Source organism: Varroa jacobsoni, unplaced genomic scaffold (genome assembly GCF_002532875.2).
Source record: "Varroa jacobsoni isolate VJ856 unplaced genomic scaffold, vjacob_1.0 scaffold_203, whole genome shotgun sequence".
Classification (NCBI taxonomy): Eukaryota; Metazoa; Arthropoda; class Arachnida; order Mesostigmata; family Varroidae; genus Varroa; species Varroa jacobsoni.
The window spans coordinates 52,277-69,105 of NW_019213105.1; the positions used below are offsets into that span (position 1 = coordinate 52,277).

The 16,829-nt window shown below is 39.3% G+C and overlaps 1 protein-coding gene and 1 long non-coding RNA gene across 5 annotated transcripts in view; both read left to right on the forward strand.

Moving 5' to 3' along the window:
* Positions 1-9,249, forward strand: part of LOC111273616 (ELMO domain-containing protein 3) — a 13,421-nt gene extending 4,172 nt beyond the window's left edge. For 2 of the 3 annotated variants that reach the window (XM_022855363.2, XM_022855364.2), the window contains 6 exons: positions 4,931-5,053; positions 5,288-5,411; positions 5,848-5,978; positions 6,404-6,480; positions 6,638-6,765; positions 7,174-9,249. In XM_022855363.2, coding sequence (XP_022711098.1) covers positions 4,931-5,053; positions 5,288-5,411; positions 5,848-5,978; positions 6,404-6,480; positions 6,638-6,765; positions 7,174-7,292 — 702 coding nt within the window. In that variant the 3' untranslated portion in view covers positions 7,293-9,249. The remainder of the gene's footprint in view (positions 1-4,930; positions 5,054-5,287; positions 5,412-5,847; positions 5,979-6,403; positions 6,481-6,637; positions 6,766-7,173) is intronic. The other variant, XM_022855365.2, reaches the window with a different exon arrangement.
* A 390-nt stretch (positions 9,250-9,639) lies between these two features.
* LOC111273622 (uncharacterized) lies at positions 9,640-13,291 on the forward strand. Of its 2 annotated transcripts, none has more exons than XR_015316015.1 (4): positions 9,640-9,813; positions 10,009-10,153; positions 10,785-10,863; positions 11,463-13,291. It is a non-coding gene; the product is annotated as an uncharacterized LOC111273622 (long non-coding RNA). The 2 variants fall into 2 exon arrangements; XR_002687957.2 differs by having other exon boundaries at positions 9,641-9,878.
* The last annotated feature ends 3,538 nt before the right edge of the window (positions 13,292-16,829 follow it).

The following is a 16,829-nucleotide window of genomic DNA, read 5'->3' on the forward strand; positions in this document are numbered from 1 at the left end:
TTACATCAATGGGGCAAAAAATTATCTTGACAATTGGAAAGAAGCTGAAATATAGTGTGTATATATATTTTTTTGGACTGCTAAAAATTATTGTTTTTTTCCCGTTAGATGGCTTTAAAATCACGTATCTCAGATAATATGGCTCGCGCCGCACCGGCGTTAGTGTCATTTGAAAGCTGAGATTTGGTGCTAAAATTTTCTAATAAATATATCCAAAATAAAGAGAGAGCGCCTTGAAGATGAGTGAAATCCTGCAAAATTCACTATGTCTAAGAATATATCTACGATATAATCACAAATGTTGTTAAGGCCCTTAGAAAATGGTGGTATTTTTGGTCAAAATGCATTATCGAAGGAAATGGCCTAAAAATAGCTTTGTCGCTTTCGTTCTGGAGATTTCGTTGGCGAAGGTGCTTCTCGTAGTGGTCGACTAATCGCGAGAAAAGTAAGTTGTGAATGTTCAACAAGATCGAAATGGGGATGGCAATAATCTCGTAATAGAGTTGGCATCTTTTACAAAACAGTTTTAGGCTACTGAAATAATTAAGCTCGCTACAAAAATGCTCTATATTTGAATGCCAGATGAATTTATGCAAAGGAATTACCTAGGCCTATTTTCCTTTGCGAACCTGATCAATGAAACGTAATCGAGCTATTTCCAAATTGGTTGATGAAGACTGGATCATATGCGACCATAATAAGCGAGTAATCTGTGGCGGGCTGACTCCAAGGAAGATAACGATGCTGTATGTTTGATGATACCAACGGAGAAAGCATTTGTTGCAATTGCAGAAGGCCCACAATTATGGGATTACAGCATTATCAGATAAAGGGCTGAAGGTCGTTCAGCAAAACGGAGCGCATTTAGTTTGATAATATTATTTTAAAATATAAAAGTAATTTGCTTTATTTATGGCCTAAAAACGGCCACTACTTTTTCGATAACCTTTAGAAACTGAAGTGTCTAGACAATAGCGAAGCCTTTATTTCACGTTTTCACATGCAAAGGTAATCAACCACGAAAAATGCACAGACCCTTCTTTCGAAGGAGGTCAAATTTGGAGTTGTTGGTAAGTTGGATAAATGCTAGTTAATTGCGTTTTCAACGTATACCACTGTTATATCATATTCTATCATATGACAGAAACATAAGACTATAGAATTATGGAGTTAGAATGGTTTGATGCCAATATGTTAAATTTGTCCTTTATTGCAATAACCCTCATATACCCTGCTACTTTTATAGGGATCTAATGAAATCACCTTAACTGCCAAGAACTTCCCTACCGTGCGCACATATACATATTTCTATATTTCTAATTGCTTGGAACACAAGCCCCCGACCTTAACCTTTTGTATACATTGGACCGATATGACTACGTCATTTTGTTTTCCTTTTTTGAAGGCAAGTCTTGCAGCAAATCGTCTGGTACGGTGTAATCCTCTTGTTTCGACTGCGGCTGGCATAGTCGATGCATCTCAAGATGGCGTGGTACAAATTTTTTGAAGCTTTGATGACGTTCCTAAAATCCTATTCGAAAACGCCTCAGCTTGTACCTTTAGTTCATTGGTATATCGCGCATGGTACATCGCGATTCTTATCCAGGCTAGAACTTGTCCGGATAAGCAATTCGGATGTCCTAGTTTTCTAAAATCATGTTCCGCCTACACGTTGAGACCATTAAGGAAAGTTGTATTTGAAGTACGGCATTCTGTGTGTACGGGTCCTCCTCTTTTTCGAATTCAAGAGATTCAAGAGATCAACATCTGTCCCTGCTTTTTTCGTTAGGAAGAACTCGATGAGCGCATTTGTTATCATCAAATGTAAAAAAGTTCTGTCAAAAAAGTAAAAATATGTCACGAATCGAAATCAAATTATTGTGCCTTAGTCTCTTGTACTTTCCCTCTACAGGTGTCGGCAAACCTCTCGACTAGGCCATTTGGTGCTGTCCTGGCGTAAATAGTTGTTAAGGACTTGACGAAACCTATGGCCTATGTACGTTTTACCAAAATGTGTAAACGTATGTTGTAATGTGCTAATGACTGTAGCAAAACTTGGAGTGTATATTTCAGGTCATCTGGAATATGCGTCGACAGCAATGAAACACATTTTGCATTTTAAGGTATCAGCAAAATCAAGATGACCTGTTTGAAAGGTTGTGTGGCCTTCGGCCATTATTAAATGGGTCTTCTTGTCGGATTTGTAGGTTGACTGGTACAATGCGGACACTGTCGGACCACATTTTCGATGTCGTTATTGATCTTGCGGCATATTTTATTTCGATGCTTCTTAAATTACTAGCGTGTACTTCTCTGAATTAAATTGGTAAATAAATAGAAGGCGTCCATTCCTAATAAATAGACAGAATAACGGACTATTAGTTGACGACGTTTTTAGCCATTAATTCGTTCTCAAACAATTGATCGCATTTGTTGAATCATATGGTTGGATTATAGCGCACATATTATAACGTCATCGGTAGACAATTACGGATTTCAGGAAGTAAGCTACTAGGTTCTTTTCAACCTGGACCATAACTCTACCTTTGGGTTCTTTACGAATCTCTTGGTTAGTCACCGAAAGAAGTCGTAATGGGGCGTCAACACTGCCAGACTCATGACTCCTTTTATATTGTATTTTAAAGTGACTTTCTATTAGAAGCGTTGCCCACTGTTGACATTTATTAGTCGTATAAACAGCAATTTCCTTTTTACTCCCGAATATAGTTGGCAGTGGCTTATAGTCGGAAAGTCATTGAATGTACTGGGTTTCTTTTTCTATTTTAGCGTTGTTTTTTTTCTAATCTACTTAAATACGGGCTAATGTGCTGTATAATGTTTTTGTATTTTTCATTTTTATATCCCATTTGGGTATAGATTCAATGTTACATCCCATGTATGTTAGTTGGCATTAGCTACCTTAGGATTGGTAGTGAGGGATCGTAATGATCGTAACTAGCAGATCTGATTATAATATTCTTTTCAGCCTTGTTTAGGATTCCTGGCAGTCTCCTGACTGATTGATACTTTGTATCCTCCTGGAAGAGTTTATCAAGGGGTCCACGGATTTTCGTCACTTACTGAATACTGTGTGGTTCTGACACGTTTCCAGGCAAGGGCAGCTTCAGTCTTCCTTAGATTTGATTTATGACTGTCTGGCATAATAATAAAGCCTAATTAACAGATTAACGTCTCAAGGAGCTTGCTTTTTTCAAGCCGGACATTGAAACGAACGTTTTTTAATTCGCTGAAATAGTTCACCAAAGCTTCTATTATCCGATGTGGGGGTACATCTAAGTAGGCTGACTGATACACCAGTTGCTCCACTGACATTTGTGTATGTTACTTCCTTGAAGACAGCGGGGGTTACCTTTGTTTCAAGCAGAAGTCAGCAGCTTCTTCAATCCGTCATCAATTTTCGTCTGTGAATATGCTTACGCAAAATCTGTTTTTGAAAAGTATATTTCAACATTGAGCGAAGTAAAGTTGTCATCTAGGGTTAGTAGTGGGTAGTGCTTTTCTGAATCATTTAGACCGATAGAAAAATCTGCGTATAACTTAATGTCGCCTGTTTGGTTTCTCCAAATTACTACCATTGGAGCAACATATTTTTTATGTAATCGTTTAAGTTCCTTCTCTAGTTTAAGGATAATATGGTATCCTTGATATACGTGATAAACTTTGATATACTTGATGATACACTCCGTGAATTTTATCTTGCCTTGGATACGAATCTTTACTTTAGTGAATTTGCCCAATTAGGAGGCGAAAATTTGCGGGCATATCTGTTTCAAGTTATTTATAATTTTTGTCAAGATATATGGCATATTCTCAACTTCCACTACCTCCACCGTTTCATCTAAATTTTTGAATAGTCTCAGCTATAAGTTTTGTACTTTTTGCATTCAGCGATTTCTCACTATTAGTATATTGTGATCATTGACATAGCTGTTCGAAGGTGTTCGCCTCATGGTTCAAAATTTGTAAAAAAAAGTGTCCCAAGCAATTAAATTTCTGCGTATGAACTGCATTTACTAAATGATGACAAGGTATCAATGCAAGCTTTTTTGTGGTGTTACGTCGACGTCTCTTTATTACAGTAATATCAGACGCGGTTTCTTATCTTATTGATTCTTTTCTTCGGACTCTAGTGTGATAGAAGGTTTATAATGTTAAAGGATTAGGTATTTAAATTTGGTTTAATAAGGTTGGCCGCCGGGTTATAAAATACTTCAGACCTCCTGAAGTGGACTGTCCTACTCATACGTTTGAGCATGTTGGACCTATGCGTATTCCAGCGAAAACATCTGCTATTAGGTTTTGTTAAGTAATATATCTTTAATGGCCATCCTTATAATAGGGTTGGCATTTTGGTTAAGGAATGGGCATGCTTTATAGTGTAACGCACCGCATCCGCTATACGGAGTTTGGGATTTTTATTAAAATGTCTTAGTATTTCTGTCAAGTGCCTCTGGATCGAGATGGGATAGCTGTTGACCTAAAAAATCCAAATACTTTATAATTACCTATCCTACATCTTCGTACTCAACATTTATCAAACCACAGACCCACCTAAGAAAAATTCGAATTTAACAGAGCTTTTTCCTTTCTATCGTTGCTGATCCGTATGATGTCTGTTCCATGGTCTGTGTGATCAACATATTCTAGTTTTGAAAAAGTTAGATTGGAAGAGCTTAAAGGTTTTCAGCATCAATTATTACTATAGTATTTTGTAGTAGTAATTGGCAGTAGGATAATAACCAAATCTGTGTTAGCTATCTATCTCTGGTTAATATCTAGAATCAGATTTGGCATTGCTGATGTTTTGCCCTCTTTGACGGCCATTTTGGTAGCAGGTAAAATAATTTCTCAATTGGTCGAGGATTTCGAAATTGTCATCTATATTCATAGCGGTATATTCAAATTTCAGCATAGCATTCGATCTACAGTGCAACGGAAGGGTCTTAAAAAATTGTGGCATAAGTTATTTGGTCCCCCAAAAATCGCCGTTACGTTGATTGAGGAAAGGGACCTTATGTTCGCATTGGCACTGGTAAGCTGAGTTTAGATAAGATCTGTTTTCAGCAGATAGCGTAAGTTTAGCGGCATTAAAACGATTCAGTATAACATTAAAGCAATTGCTTGATTACCAATACCTTGATTTGGTTTGGAGAAGCCCTACAACGTGGCACAAAGGTATGACTCGACTTTTTAATAAATTTATCAGAAAAGACACAACATTTCTAACTTAATCACTGAAGTTTTAAAATTTCCTTTTAATTGTAAGGTACCATTCAACACGGAATGCCAAAGTCATGGTCAGATGGTGCAAACGATTTACCGGAAGTTGACAGGAAATACTTATGACTGCCCAAGATACGGGGCACACTGGGAAACCATTGGATTTCAGGGTGAGTCAGTCGAATAAAAACTGGCCAGGTCATTTTAAGGTCGTGGATAAAAGCGTTCCATTCAGAACACTAGCAGCGTTTTTTTGTGCTTTCCAATTATTACCAAACCGCATAAAATTAAATGAAATTTTGAAATTTATTAACGACACCTAGTTGACCTCGCTTAGATTTTTCATATTTATAGTAGCATCGGAACTTATTGAAACTTACGTTAGATAATAAATTGACGATAAAAGCTGTTATAGGATATGCGCAATGCTTGCAATATGGGGTGAGCGTCCTTTGAGTTAAAAAGGACACAAAGTTATGTAGCAGCGCACAGTATTGATTGAAGGGGCGTTTCATTGAACGAATTAATGATCATTTTATCCAAGTATTATTCTGCTAAGCGAATTGTTCTGAAAAGATTTTGTGTCTGTCGATGTATTTATGTTAGGTAACGATCCCGCGACAGATCTTAGGGGATGCGGAATTTTAGGACTTTTGCAACTTCTTTATTTAGCCACCCATCAGGACAATGAGACCGTAACTAAAGATATCTATCGGATATCTCTTCACGCAACCCAGGTAGTTAAGTGTTTTCTTCTACGAATAAGTTATTTTTAATGTGGTTAAATACGAATCATAGCCAGTCCGTTGTTGAAACCCACGACTCGCAGTTTGGGGAACGACAGCTGAGGAAATTCAAGAATCATATTGATGGACTCACTCGCTCAAGTAGTACTTGATAGGTTTAGGCAAGAATACGTTTTTAAAGCGTGCAGACTATAATGGTTTTATCGTTATATTGATATTTAGTAATAAGGGAGGCGGTATATCAATGACAAATTCACACGGCGTCCGTTTCTCATAGTTGTCAAGTTGTTGTTTTTATTTATAAAAATAATGCCCTTGGCAGTGGCAACTAAAAAATCCTAAATGTATCAGCTGCATAATATAAAAAATGTGCTCTAATATCTATTAATGTATACTTCGTGATTTCTATTTTTCAGAACTTTCCTTTTGCGGTTATGGGCATAAATATGACCAAAATAGTGTTGGAATCTCTTCGAGAAGACTGTCTCAATAGGTTAGTACTTTATTTCAAATTCTAAGCAAACGTAATTCAATAGTTATTATTACAGTTAAGAAGCTCACTTATCAAAGAAGAAAAGGTGCGAAGCTTTTAATGAACTCTGTTGGTTATACTAGCCTCATCGATGATTCTGCCCTGGTATCGATTGCAGAATTTGTAACGAGAGGCAAGGCGTTCTGCCAGTACTGAATGACTTCTACGTCGGCACGTATCTTATCATGTTCCTATCGTGGACGAAACACGCTGCGACCGTATACGACACGGGATACATCATGCAAGGTCTGTGCTCATAATCTCAGGCGAAGTCTCAACAAACAATATCAATAGATGTTACTGTTCGATACTTCCTAGATTCGAAGTCGTTCTCATATCCTTAAATAAACCACTTTAAAATCGCATATATCGTAACCGAGCCACCAGTCATCTCCTATTGCGATGTTAGAGTACTGAATGATACTCTGACCTACTCAGCGTAAATGATATTTAACGTAAATGCTGTCTTGATTCGAAATAGGTAATCAAAATGTAATACTTACCCACTAAGGCAATAAACATGAAACAAAAACAAACAATTATTTATTCAAGCCTACAATCTGCAAAGTATCTCATTTGTAAACTCGTAATATTTTTCGAAGTATTGTGTGCACGTATGTATATTGACTACTTTTCTTTTTCGGTGATCAACAGAAGTGGCAAAATTCGCAAAAGGGTCACCACTCAAGGTACTGCACAATTTACAGCATTATCGAAACAATGGGGTACATTCGCACTTCTGCGATGAGCATTTCACCAGCCTCGCCGCGTGAGCATCAGCCAAGCAGCTCTTGGACAGAGTGTGGACAGTTGAGAAGATACGTTAAAGCGTCGTTACGTCATATTTTGGGTCAGAGTCATGTTCGAACGAAGATTTCGAAAGCAGACTAGCTCATGATCGGGTAGGCATGACGTCGTAGAGTGATGTTGGGAGAGATAGGTAAAAGCTTGAGGACAACAAATTAGCGCAATATGGCGGGCAATTTGAAAAATAGCCGCGCTCATCGCGGAGGAAACGTACACATGTCAGAGTTCTATAGCTCGATAGCGTCTTTAATGTTGACTATGGTTATCGATACGTTTCGTAGAGAGCACGTTGGATATTAGTCATCTGAATGACCACTGCTTTGAGAGTAACTGAAGTATAAATATGCTGGTTCTGGGCACGATTTGTTATTACGCTGTGTTTTTTGAGTGATAGAAGAATTAACAGGGAAAATTTAATACAAATCTGCCGAAAACGTCCAGGCCAATCGTCTAACAAAATGTAACGGATTGTACTCATAACGAGAACAACATAATAAATGATCTTATTAACTGTTGATTGATACGCTCAAAACAAACAAATCCGTTATTAGGTAACTTTAGGCGAATTTACAATCGGCGCTTAATTGTTTTGAATAACACGGGCGGACCATGTTATGGTTGTAACACGCATCCACCTGATATCTTGTGATACATAACGAAAAAAAAAATGCTTAAGGAATCGTGTTTTTTTTTTTATTGGTGTTTTGTTTCGAATCGGTGAAACATTAACATGTGTTGCTTTTTGGTTTGTTTTAAAGTGTTTTTTCTCCCAGTTCAATAAATAGCGTTAAGTAAATCTAGTCTATAAAAAGCGCTGCGGATAATATGTTTATTTCAGCTTGCTGCGTTCGTGCGTTATCTGCCACTTACTACGAAATCTTCATTTATCTATTTTTACCTCGCATAGCGTGCCATGTGTACACCTTACGACGCGGCTCAGTCTACTTGTATTCACAGCTTTTCATAAGATATCGCGCATTACTGGCTAGCATTGAATCCAAAAGGCGAAGGCATACGCCGTAACGAGATTTCTTGGAAAGCAGTCGTTACAAATACCGAGAACTGTGTTTCGTTTTCGATTTCCTACGGTCAAGTGCATGAACAAGAAACCCGTTGAGATTAGCCCAACAAATGGCAACACATTCCATCATTCTGTCGATTAAATTCAATGGGTTAAGGTGAATAGACATGTACCACACTTAATTATAGCACTGCACCAGATAGTTTTTGAAGAACAGTTTGCCCTTTTGAAGTACCATTAGAAACTAGGATGCTCTGACAGTATGATATTTATATACACATTGACGCTTATAATTATGAAAGCCTAACCTCATCACTACTGGGTTACGAAAGGAACACCGTAAAAAGCCTTAGCGATTACGGTAATGTAATATTAGCTTCGGATATCTGTACGTAGAAGTTAATCGTGAGCCGCATGGCTCTGGAAACGGACAATGTATTGCAGCAAATTGGTTAGGATGTCGTCTGCAACTAAATATCTTAGACTTCTAGGACATAGTAATATTGGAGTCGGAGCTAAGGTCGAAAGGATAATCACCGCAATTAATAAAACCCGTAATAGTAGCTGTTGTATCTCGAAAGGCGAATTATTTCGAAAATGTGCACAGTCACCACCTCTAAGTTCAACGCTGTAGTCTGATCAGTTGGCCGTTCCTTGTAAGCAACACCTTAGTTCGGACAGCGCTTTACGCTGGATTGACCGCTAGCAAGAAATCACGATTAAAATATAACCTAAAAACCATTGATCTCGTATCTGACTAGAAAAATAATTCTATCAGAAACACTGCTTTGGTCAAAAGCTGCCCTACGGTAGGGACAAATTTTCATAGCTTGCTCAGTAATATACTTCAAACGTGATACAAACGCCTATAAACATTTGTTTATATTAGAGTGTTGACTGTATTTACGTTGTTGTCATTTATAGCGTTTTGTTCTACGCGTTACTCGCTCATATGGCTAAACGGTACTAATATGATTATTGTAATAATATAACTGGTAGGAACTTAAGTGTCGCATCGTTCAGTCGGAACATTCGATTGCGGCGTCATGCCCACGTGAATTATCGTTGTAGGCCAGCTTCGAGCCGTCTCGGTAATTTACTAGGGTTTTAGGAGGCCACGTCGGCAGCAATTTCTAGAATCACAGACCACAACCACATCCGTGGCTGGCAAATGTCCACAGCCATTAAGACGTACAATGGCAAATGCTGTCACAAGCAGGGCGGCAATAGACAGACAGGGTCATCAACATCGATAAAATGACGTCAACAACGGAGCGAGCTATAAAAGTAACCGGGAACGCCATCTAGGGGCACTCGAACGTATTGACTTTCTCCCATGGTGATCCCCAGTGACAACGGCACCAGCAGTAGGACAGAGTGAAACATAACAGATACACCTAGTTAAGGTTTCCGAAGTCTTGCTTGCGGCCTTCTTTCTGCTGGTTGATTGTATTATCTAGAACTGGGTACGGAACAGCTAAACAAGATTCGTTCAGTTTGTGATTCCGTTGACGTCAAGTAGACTGACTCGGTACGACGCTGAGGGAGTAAACTCTTTCTTATTTAAGAACAGAATAGACAAAAAAAAAGCGACAGTGCCGCATTTAGCTAGAGGAATCAGACGTTCCTATTTCACAAGGTTGGAATTGTCTTTGTTGTAGAAGCTGTGCTGCCGTGATTGCGTAACGAGATAAACAAAAACCCGCTCCGTCTGACCCATCATGAAGGTCAGCACCGTGTTGCTCGCCGGACCAGTCGTCTTTTTGCTGTGCATACATCCAAGTACAGCTGGACCTATACTAGCAGGTACTAATAATTCGTCTTATGTGACGGTATACGTTCTACCATATATGATCAATGACGATCATATCGTTACGCAAATGTTACCGCGGAGTTTGCTGCCGACTTTCTAGCCTTGGAAACCTCTCGTTTAGGTAGATCTGCTAGCTCGCAGTATATGCGTGGTTTATATTAGAATAGATTAGATCTGCTAGTATAACTAGCAAGGGTATTATCATCATCACCGCTCGATATCGTCGTGGCGACATCGTAACGTCATAGTCTCCAATCGTCGCTTGAGCGATCAATTGGCCATTTTCTTGTAAATAGAAATAGCAAAAAAATATTAGAACGCCCTAGCCGTTTTGAGCATTTACCTTCTTCATTTCAACATTTTACAAGAAAACTAATTAGGTTAAAATGGAAGATGTTGTTTGATGGAACTATACGGTCATTCTTTAGGTAGCTATTCTTGTTTCGCTTGTCCACTGACTATGTCACCGCACAAAACACTCGGGAACCCACTTTGTGATGACTCAAAAAACAAACGCTCTGCACTGGAAGCAGTTGTTTCGACAAGGATATTTCTATACTCATGCAAGTCGCAGTTGTTACCGATGCGGTGGTGGTAATTGAGTATGGTTATTTAATTTTTCAGGACGTGATCTGGCCGCGAAATGTATTTGTCCCCGAATTTTTTCACCGGTCTGCGCGGTTGATCGCACGGGCAGGCGGAGGTAATATACATCCTCTATATTTAAGCGTGTTCGAACAAATTTAATTTTTTCTACCTTCATTATTCAGCATTAGTATTTGACTGCTCCATACCGGAGTCGTTTTTTTGTCTGAGGCGGAAAAGCAGAACGCTACAATTTATTCTCAAAGTTGAGCCGATGCGCCGTTTTGTTGCTTCATAATCCCAAAAACCAATACTGAGAATGAAATTCTCGGCTTCTGAGCGATTTATTTTAGCCCGTACGTATTTCTGTAAGTGACGATTAATAAGGATCATTCGTACTAATATCGTGTTACGCGTACTGTGTACGTGCTGCAAGCACGGCTCGGCCAACAAATATTGGTATCATTCATCGGCCTAATGCTATTTCGATTGAAAGGCTTCTACAAAGAGAGTTCACGAACTTAATTAATAAGTTCTGCGCAGTCTATCCGCAAAGTTCAAGAGGTCAGCGCTAGTTATCGAACAAAGATGTCGGACAATTATTCCCCTCAACTATCTGCCGTCTTCTAGAGGTACGCGGAACTTGTCGATTGTTCAGTGTTTGTTCGAGGCCAGTATTGTTATAAGTGACTCATGCTTGTACTTGAATCGTTTCAGAAATACTGCTAATGAATGTACAGCAAAATGCGAAGGATATAAAGTGGTCAACGTGGGCCTCTGTTTGCCCGTGGAGTTCGGTGCTACGAAAGGGAAATAGCTTCCCCAATTGTACTTCTATGCTCAGTGTTCTAGTGAACGAGCCCACTTGGGTAATGTTTGATGTTTTAGGGGAAGGTGTTTTTTTACGGATATATTTGTCGTTCGAGACACATATGTGGGCTCGATCCTTTCAGCTTTAAGCCAACATATCTGTAGCTACTATGCGGTAAACTGCGACAATATTGAGATGCCTTGTTTACTTACGGCCGTCATTAGAAGGAAAAAACGGTGAACGAACAATGTTTTTCTATCTTATAATCTGACTCCATCGTTAGAGGACGCGTCCTGGAGCACTCAATGCAAGAAAATGAATATTCCATTATTGAAAATCACATCATGTTACTACAATGAGTGTCGTTTCTTCATATCTCAAGGTAATTAGCTCGGTATATGCCTAGCTATATATCACATTCAGTTGTAACACGTAAGATATAGTATTGAACAGCGTATATAAAACAACTCGATACGCTCTAACGTGTGAGCTAGACTGGTTCACAACAGCTTGCGACGGAGAAAATATTTACTATTTTGCCTATATGTAAACTTTTACGCACTACTCCTGCCGTCGTCGCATGCCAAGTATCTTCTAAAAAAAAATCTAACGAACACGTTTCACATCTGACCAAAGTGAATTTTGGCCAGTTTGCTCTATGCGACTGTAATGTTTGTAATGCGTTCTGGGGATACATGAACTAGCCTCGCAAAAAACTGGGCAAAAAACTTCATTTCCTGCTGGGAAATGCCAGTCTGAAGTGGCTGACCGAAGCAACGTCTAGTGGTACTCGTAGAATTCGAAACATTTACTTAAGTTAAGGTATATAGCTAATCAGCAAGACCATGCAATGGGTTGCGAATAATGACACAGTGGCGTCTACTGAATACCCTTCAAGGACCCACGTTCCATCTTTCGAGGACTATATGAAGAATGACTGAAATGTTTGGCAAATTAACTGTATACAAAAAGCAGACCGAATTTTCGTACTTCTACACGTAGTCTGCGCCATTCTGCCTTTTCTACTGCAAAGCTCGCGTAGATGTAGTCTGCGTTTGAACAAGTATTTCCTTAGCCATGGCTCCCCTCCGCAGCGTCTCTATGGCAAGTGACGATATTTGTCGGAATCCATTTAGAAATGATTTATGCCGTACTGAGTGTTAGATTGTTATCCACTTAACGTCTAAACAGACGAACAAGACACAAGATGAATCACTCTAATGGTAGCTGATGTCTCTAGGCTTTAGTGACATTTGCCGTTTTCAAGTTGCATACAACGATCAATACTCGACCGAGTGTGGGAACATCGAAACTCTATACTTATTCAGCTTTTAACAAACATCACATAGTACTTAATGGAAAAATATTGTGTTTGTCCTGTAAGCATGAAGGCATATGATTCGGTAATATCACAATAAACTCTCGATACCCAAGTTAAATTTTGCAAAGATGTCCCGGAGTCAATTGCCTCAAGTTAACTCGAATGTAATGCAAGTACGAACCGGTGCTTGGCAATGAAGGCGCCGCATCAACAAAAGACGCACAGTTGGCTATAAACTGTTCGGTCGAGAAGACCAGGGCCCTCAAAAACTAAATCTTAATATTGCTTTCGAAAATAGATAGTTCCGCTAAAATGCTATTCTAAAGCATCTGACCAAAAAAAACGATATATTTTTTTAAGTATTTCTAAAATTGTAATTAGTGTCATTAATCAAAATAAAACATTTTTACTCAACTAACTTGTTGTGGGAGCAAACAGAAGCTGACACGTCGCAAAATTCAGGGCATATCGTCAATGAGTTCAACTTTTCGTCGTCTTTAACTTCGATCTCTGCCTCTCTTTTCCTTAGTAACTAAACAAGTCCCTTTAACATGTTCTCCTCCGTCGAAATTACATATACGTATTTAGGCTGCTGCTATGCATTCGGCAGGTAAATATCGAGGGCATGAGGGCTTTTTTGGGGTACCGATCTTCCCTTTAATTTACCAAAAGAAACTTGTAACTAACCTGTGACGTCTCAGCATTAGACAGCAAAAATATTAATGATTCTGTTACGCTTCTTGACAGCAATACGCTTAGACCTCCTATTACAAATGTAGCATAATTCGGTTATGGTGTTCTGAAGGCAACAAACGACCTGAATGACTAAAAAAAAAAAAAAAAACGAAATAGATTGTCACTTTCTCGGGCGCTATAAATAGGTAGCGGTGGGTAAAAATATAGCAGAGAATATATTAGGTAAGAAGCTATACGTTGACGAAATGGACGATTTGCGCATGATTTATGACTGAATAACAATAACGGTATACTAAACAAAACTACATACGAGTTTACTACGACAGCAATTAGGCCGGTGAAAAAATTAAGCTAGGGTCATGGATCGGCTCACCTGGCAGGTCACCCTGTCGCTATGACTTCGTAGTTCGACATGGGCAAAATATCTTAAGACATTAGTGATACCTGCACAACTCTCAAGCATTGCCGAGTCCATTATCATATTTGGGGCTCCAGTTTGGTTTTGACCGGCGTCAACAGCAGCAAGGATCACAGCGTTACTGCGAAACAACCCAGCGTAACATTTTAATCCGTATCATTTAAGCGTGCAAAACTCTACATGTTCCCGTGATCCAGCAGGAACGATCCTTTCAAGGTTGGCAAACAACGAAGGCCGTACTAACAGTTTAAACGAATCGAAAAGTGCGATTATGGCGACCTGGCAGACACAGTGTTGGGAAATATCGCGCTCATAAATCAAAAATCGTTGACAGGCTTACGTAAAATTGATATACTACATAACCCAGCATTCTGTCGAGCAGCAAATATCCTAGTAGGACCTGAAAGGTTGAACTTAATGGTCAGCCGGGACACTGCTACATAGACAAGCGTATAGGAAAATGCTAATAGGGCATTGCACGGGGCAACTAGCTCTTGGTAAGGCAAGGAACCCGACAACAGAATGGACCAGAATGCGACTAATCAACTCAAATATCGCCTAGCCGTTTGGTTTGGTTTGAAGTAAAATTAAAATCAGTAAAAAGCTAAAGTTTTGGGAGCTTCCAAGTGTCCCACATCAGAAACGTACAGGTCTATATGAATGGTTTAGCAAAAAAATGTAATCCTTATCCTAACCTATTTAGATAAAGCACTCGAACAGGAATATAGCCTCTATTATTGTTAAGCTTAACGCTCTAGGCGTCTTTTAATCCTCATCCATTCGCCATCCGTCGCGATCTAGAATACGTTAAGAACGTTTGTTGGAGCGATGGTTTATCCCGTTCAAAAACGTAAAGGAAGTAAATCAAGTACGAGTTTATTGCGATAAATTGACATGAACGTTATAGTGTCAGAGGAGAAATTTGTCATCCATGTCTGGTGAAGCTTGTCGACCAAACAATTATCCAGTTCTTTAATCGCAGATCCAATTGTTACCCCATGAGGTATTTTATAAGTCCATTGTTTTTGATCTTCTGCAAGGCAAATTCTGCTGCGTACGTGGTCTCCTCGAAATACTCAGGTAACGCGTCGTTCATCGATTTTCTTAAACAGAGAGCCATAGGTTGTAGTAGATCACCAATGGCTGCTTTTTGATAGCAGCTTTTGCTCCCGTTGACAGCATTAGGACAACAATCAATTGCTGATACGGAAAAATCAGTAGCATAAATATGCAAGCTATTTAAGAGCATCTGGTAAATGACTGACGCATTGCGTTGGATTTCTAGTGGGAGATGACCGTTTCGGTCACTAACGAGCTCGTATCCGAGGCGTAAGATGACGCAAAACTTATGCATCATTTTCGGATAGCAGTCAAGCATGTAACTGCCGAACGGAAGCCGTGCCGAATTTATGACCTTAAACCCGCATGCCGATAGACTTTTAGTAACTACCCTAGCTGTCTGTATTTTGGCGGCCCTCGTTACTTTGTTCACTGGTCTACATGGCTGAAAAGGAGTTACATCTCTAGTCAATACTGGTGGCTTGGTAGTTGTATAGGTAGAGTTCAGGACAGTTTGGTGACTATTGATTTCACGCGACGTAACAGCAGCATAGTCCAGGGCTGATGGTTTAATCATTGAAATCCAAATGTTAAACACAATAATTTTACTAGGTAGATCTACGAGGTCCAGGCTTCCTAGCATGACTGCAAAGGGGGTGAATTACAAGCAAGTACTCGAAGCTTTTGGTAAAATTTGGTAAGTAAGTTCCCGATTCGATATTGCGATCAAAGACTATGAGGGGTAAATAAATTGAATTGAAGTGCCAGTTACTATCACACTTGTCAGCTTGTCACTAATAGTATCCTCATAATGGGCTATGAGAGTTAAGTCACTGATTGGTCTTCATCATCGTTCGCCGACGAGGTTGTGCCGATAGAAGCCGAGATCAGAAACTTGTCTACAGCAAACGCTCTAACAACTCGATGAAATGACACTTCCAGAGGACATCGCTATCTGCAACTGAAATTGAATGTGAAAAAAGTACAGGGTTTTGTACTTTCTATTTATTCTGTTGACATTGTTTGAACTGCTTCGTTTGTACTGCAGCCGCCTGGCAAGCGTACCCAGCTATGTTCGACAAACAGAGGTTCTTGATCTCTGCTCATAATGTTCATTGTGCCTTACTTATCGCAGGCATCGCTTAACTTATCGTCAATAACATTTTCACAACAACTGAAACACATGCTGTGCAGGCCATAGCACCGGCCAATGTAGGATTGTTCTTCACAAGGCACTCGACTAAATTTCACCACCTTAAATTCGTAGTTGACCAATTTCCGAGACCTTCGATTGCTTCAAACTTGATAGTCCTCAAACGGGCCAATGATCACTGCGCGTCACGATAAACATACTGCATTCTGGTTCTATATCCAAGCACTGGTTAGGTGCCCAAATACTTCGTAGCTTTGATCTGTCATTTTAGACATTCATTCTTGTCATGTTTTAGGCCAGCTTTAAAGTTTTCCTGATATTACTATGGCCTAAGATAAATAACTGGATTGTCAGTGTAACGCGCCTATGGAACTTTACTGCTGTAATATCAGAGCTATGGTAACGGCACCATAGAGGTATACTAAAGGTAATCGCTTATTCTTAAGGTATCTATTGAATTTTCACGTTTTCATTCAAAATGCATGACGCTCTTCAGAGTTTCAGTCAAGGCCTTATAAGAGGATATTGGCATTAGCATTATACATTTCGCCTATCAGAATCGTCGTCCTTGTTTAGTGTGAACATCCAGGTAATTTACCTTTTGCTGTCCATGACAAACGACCATC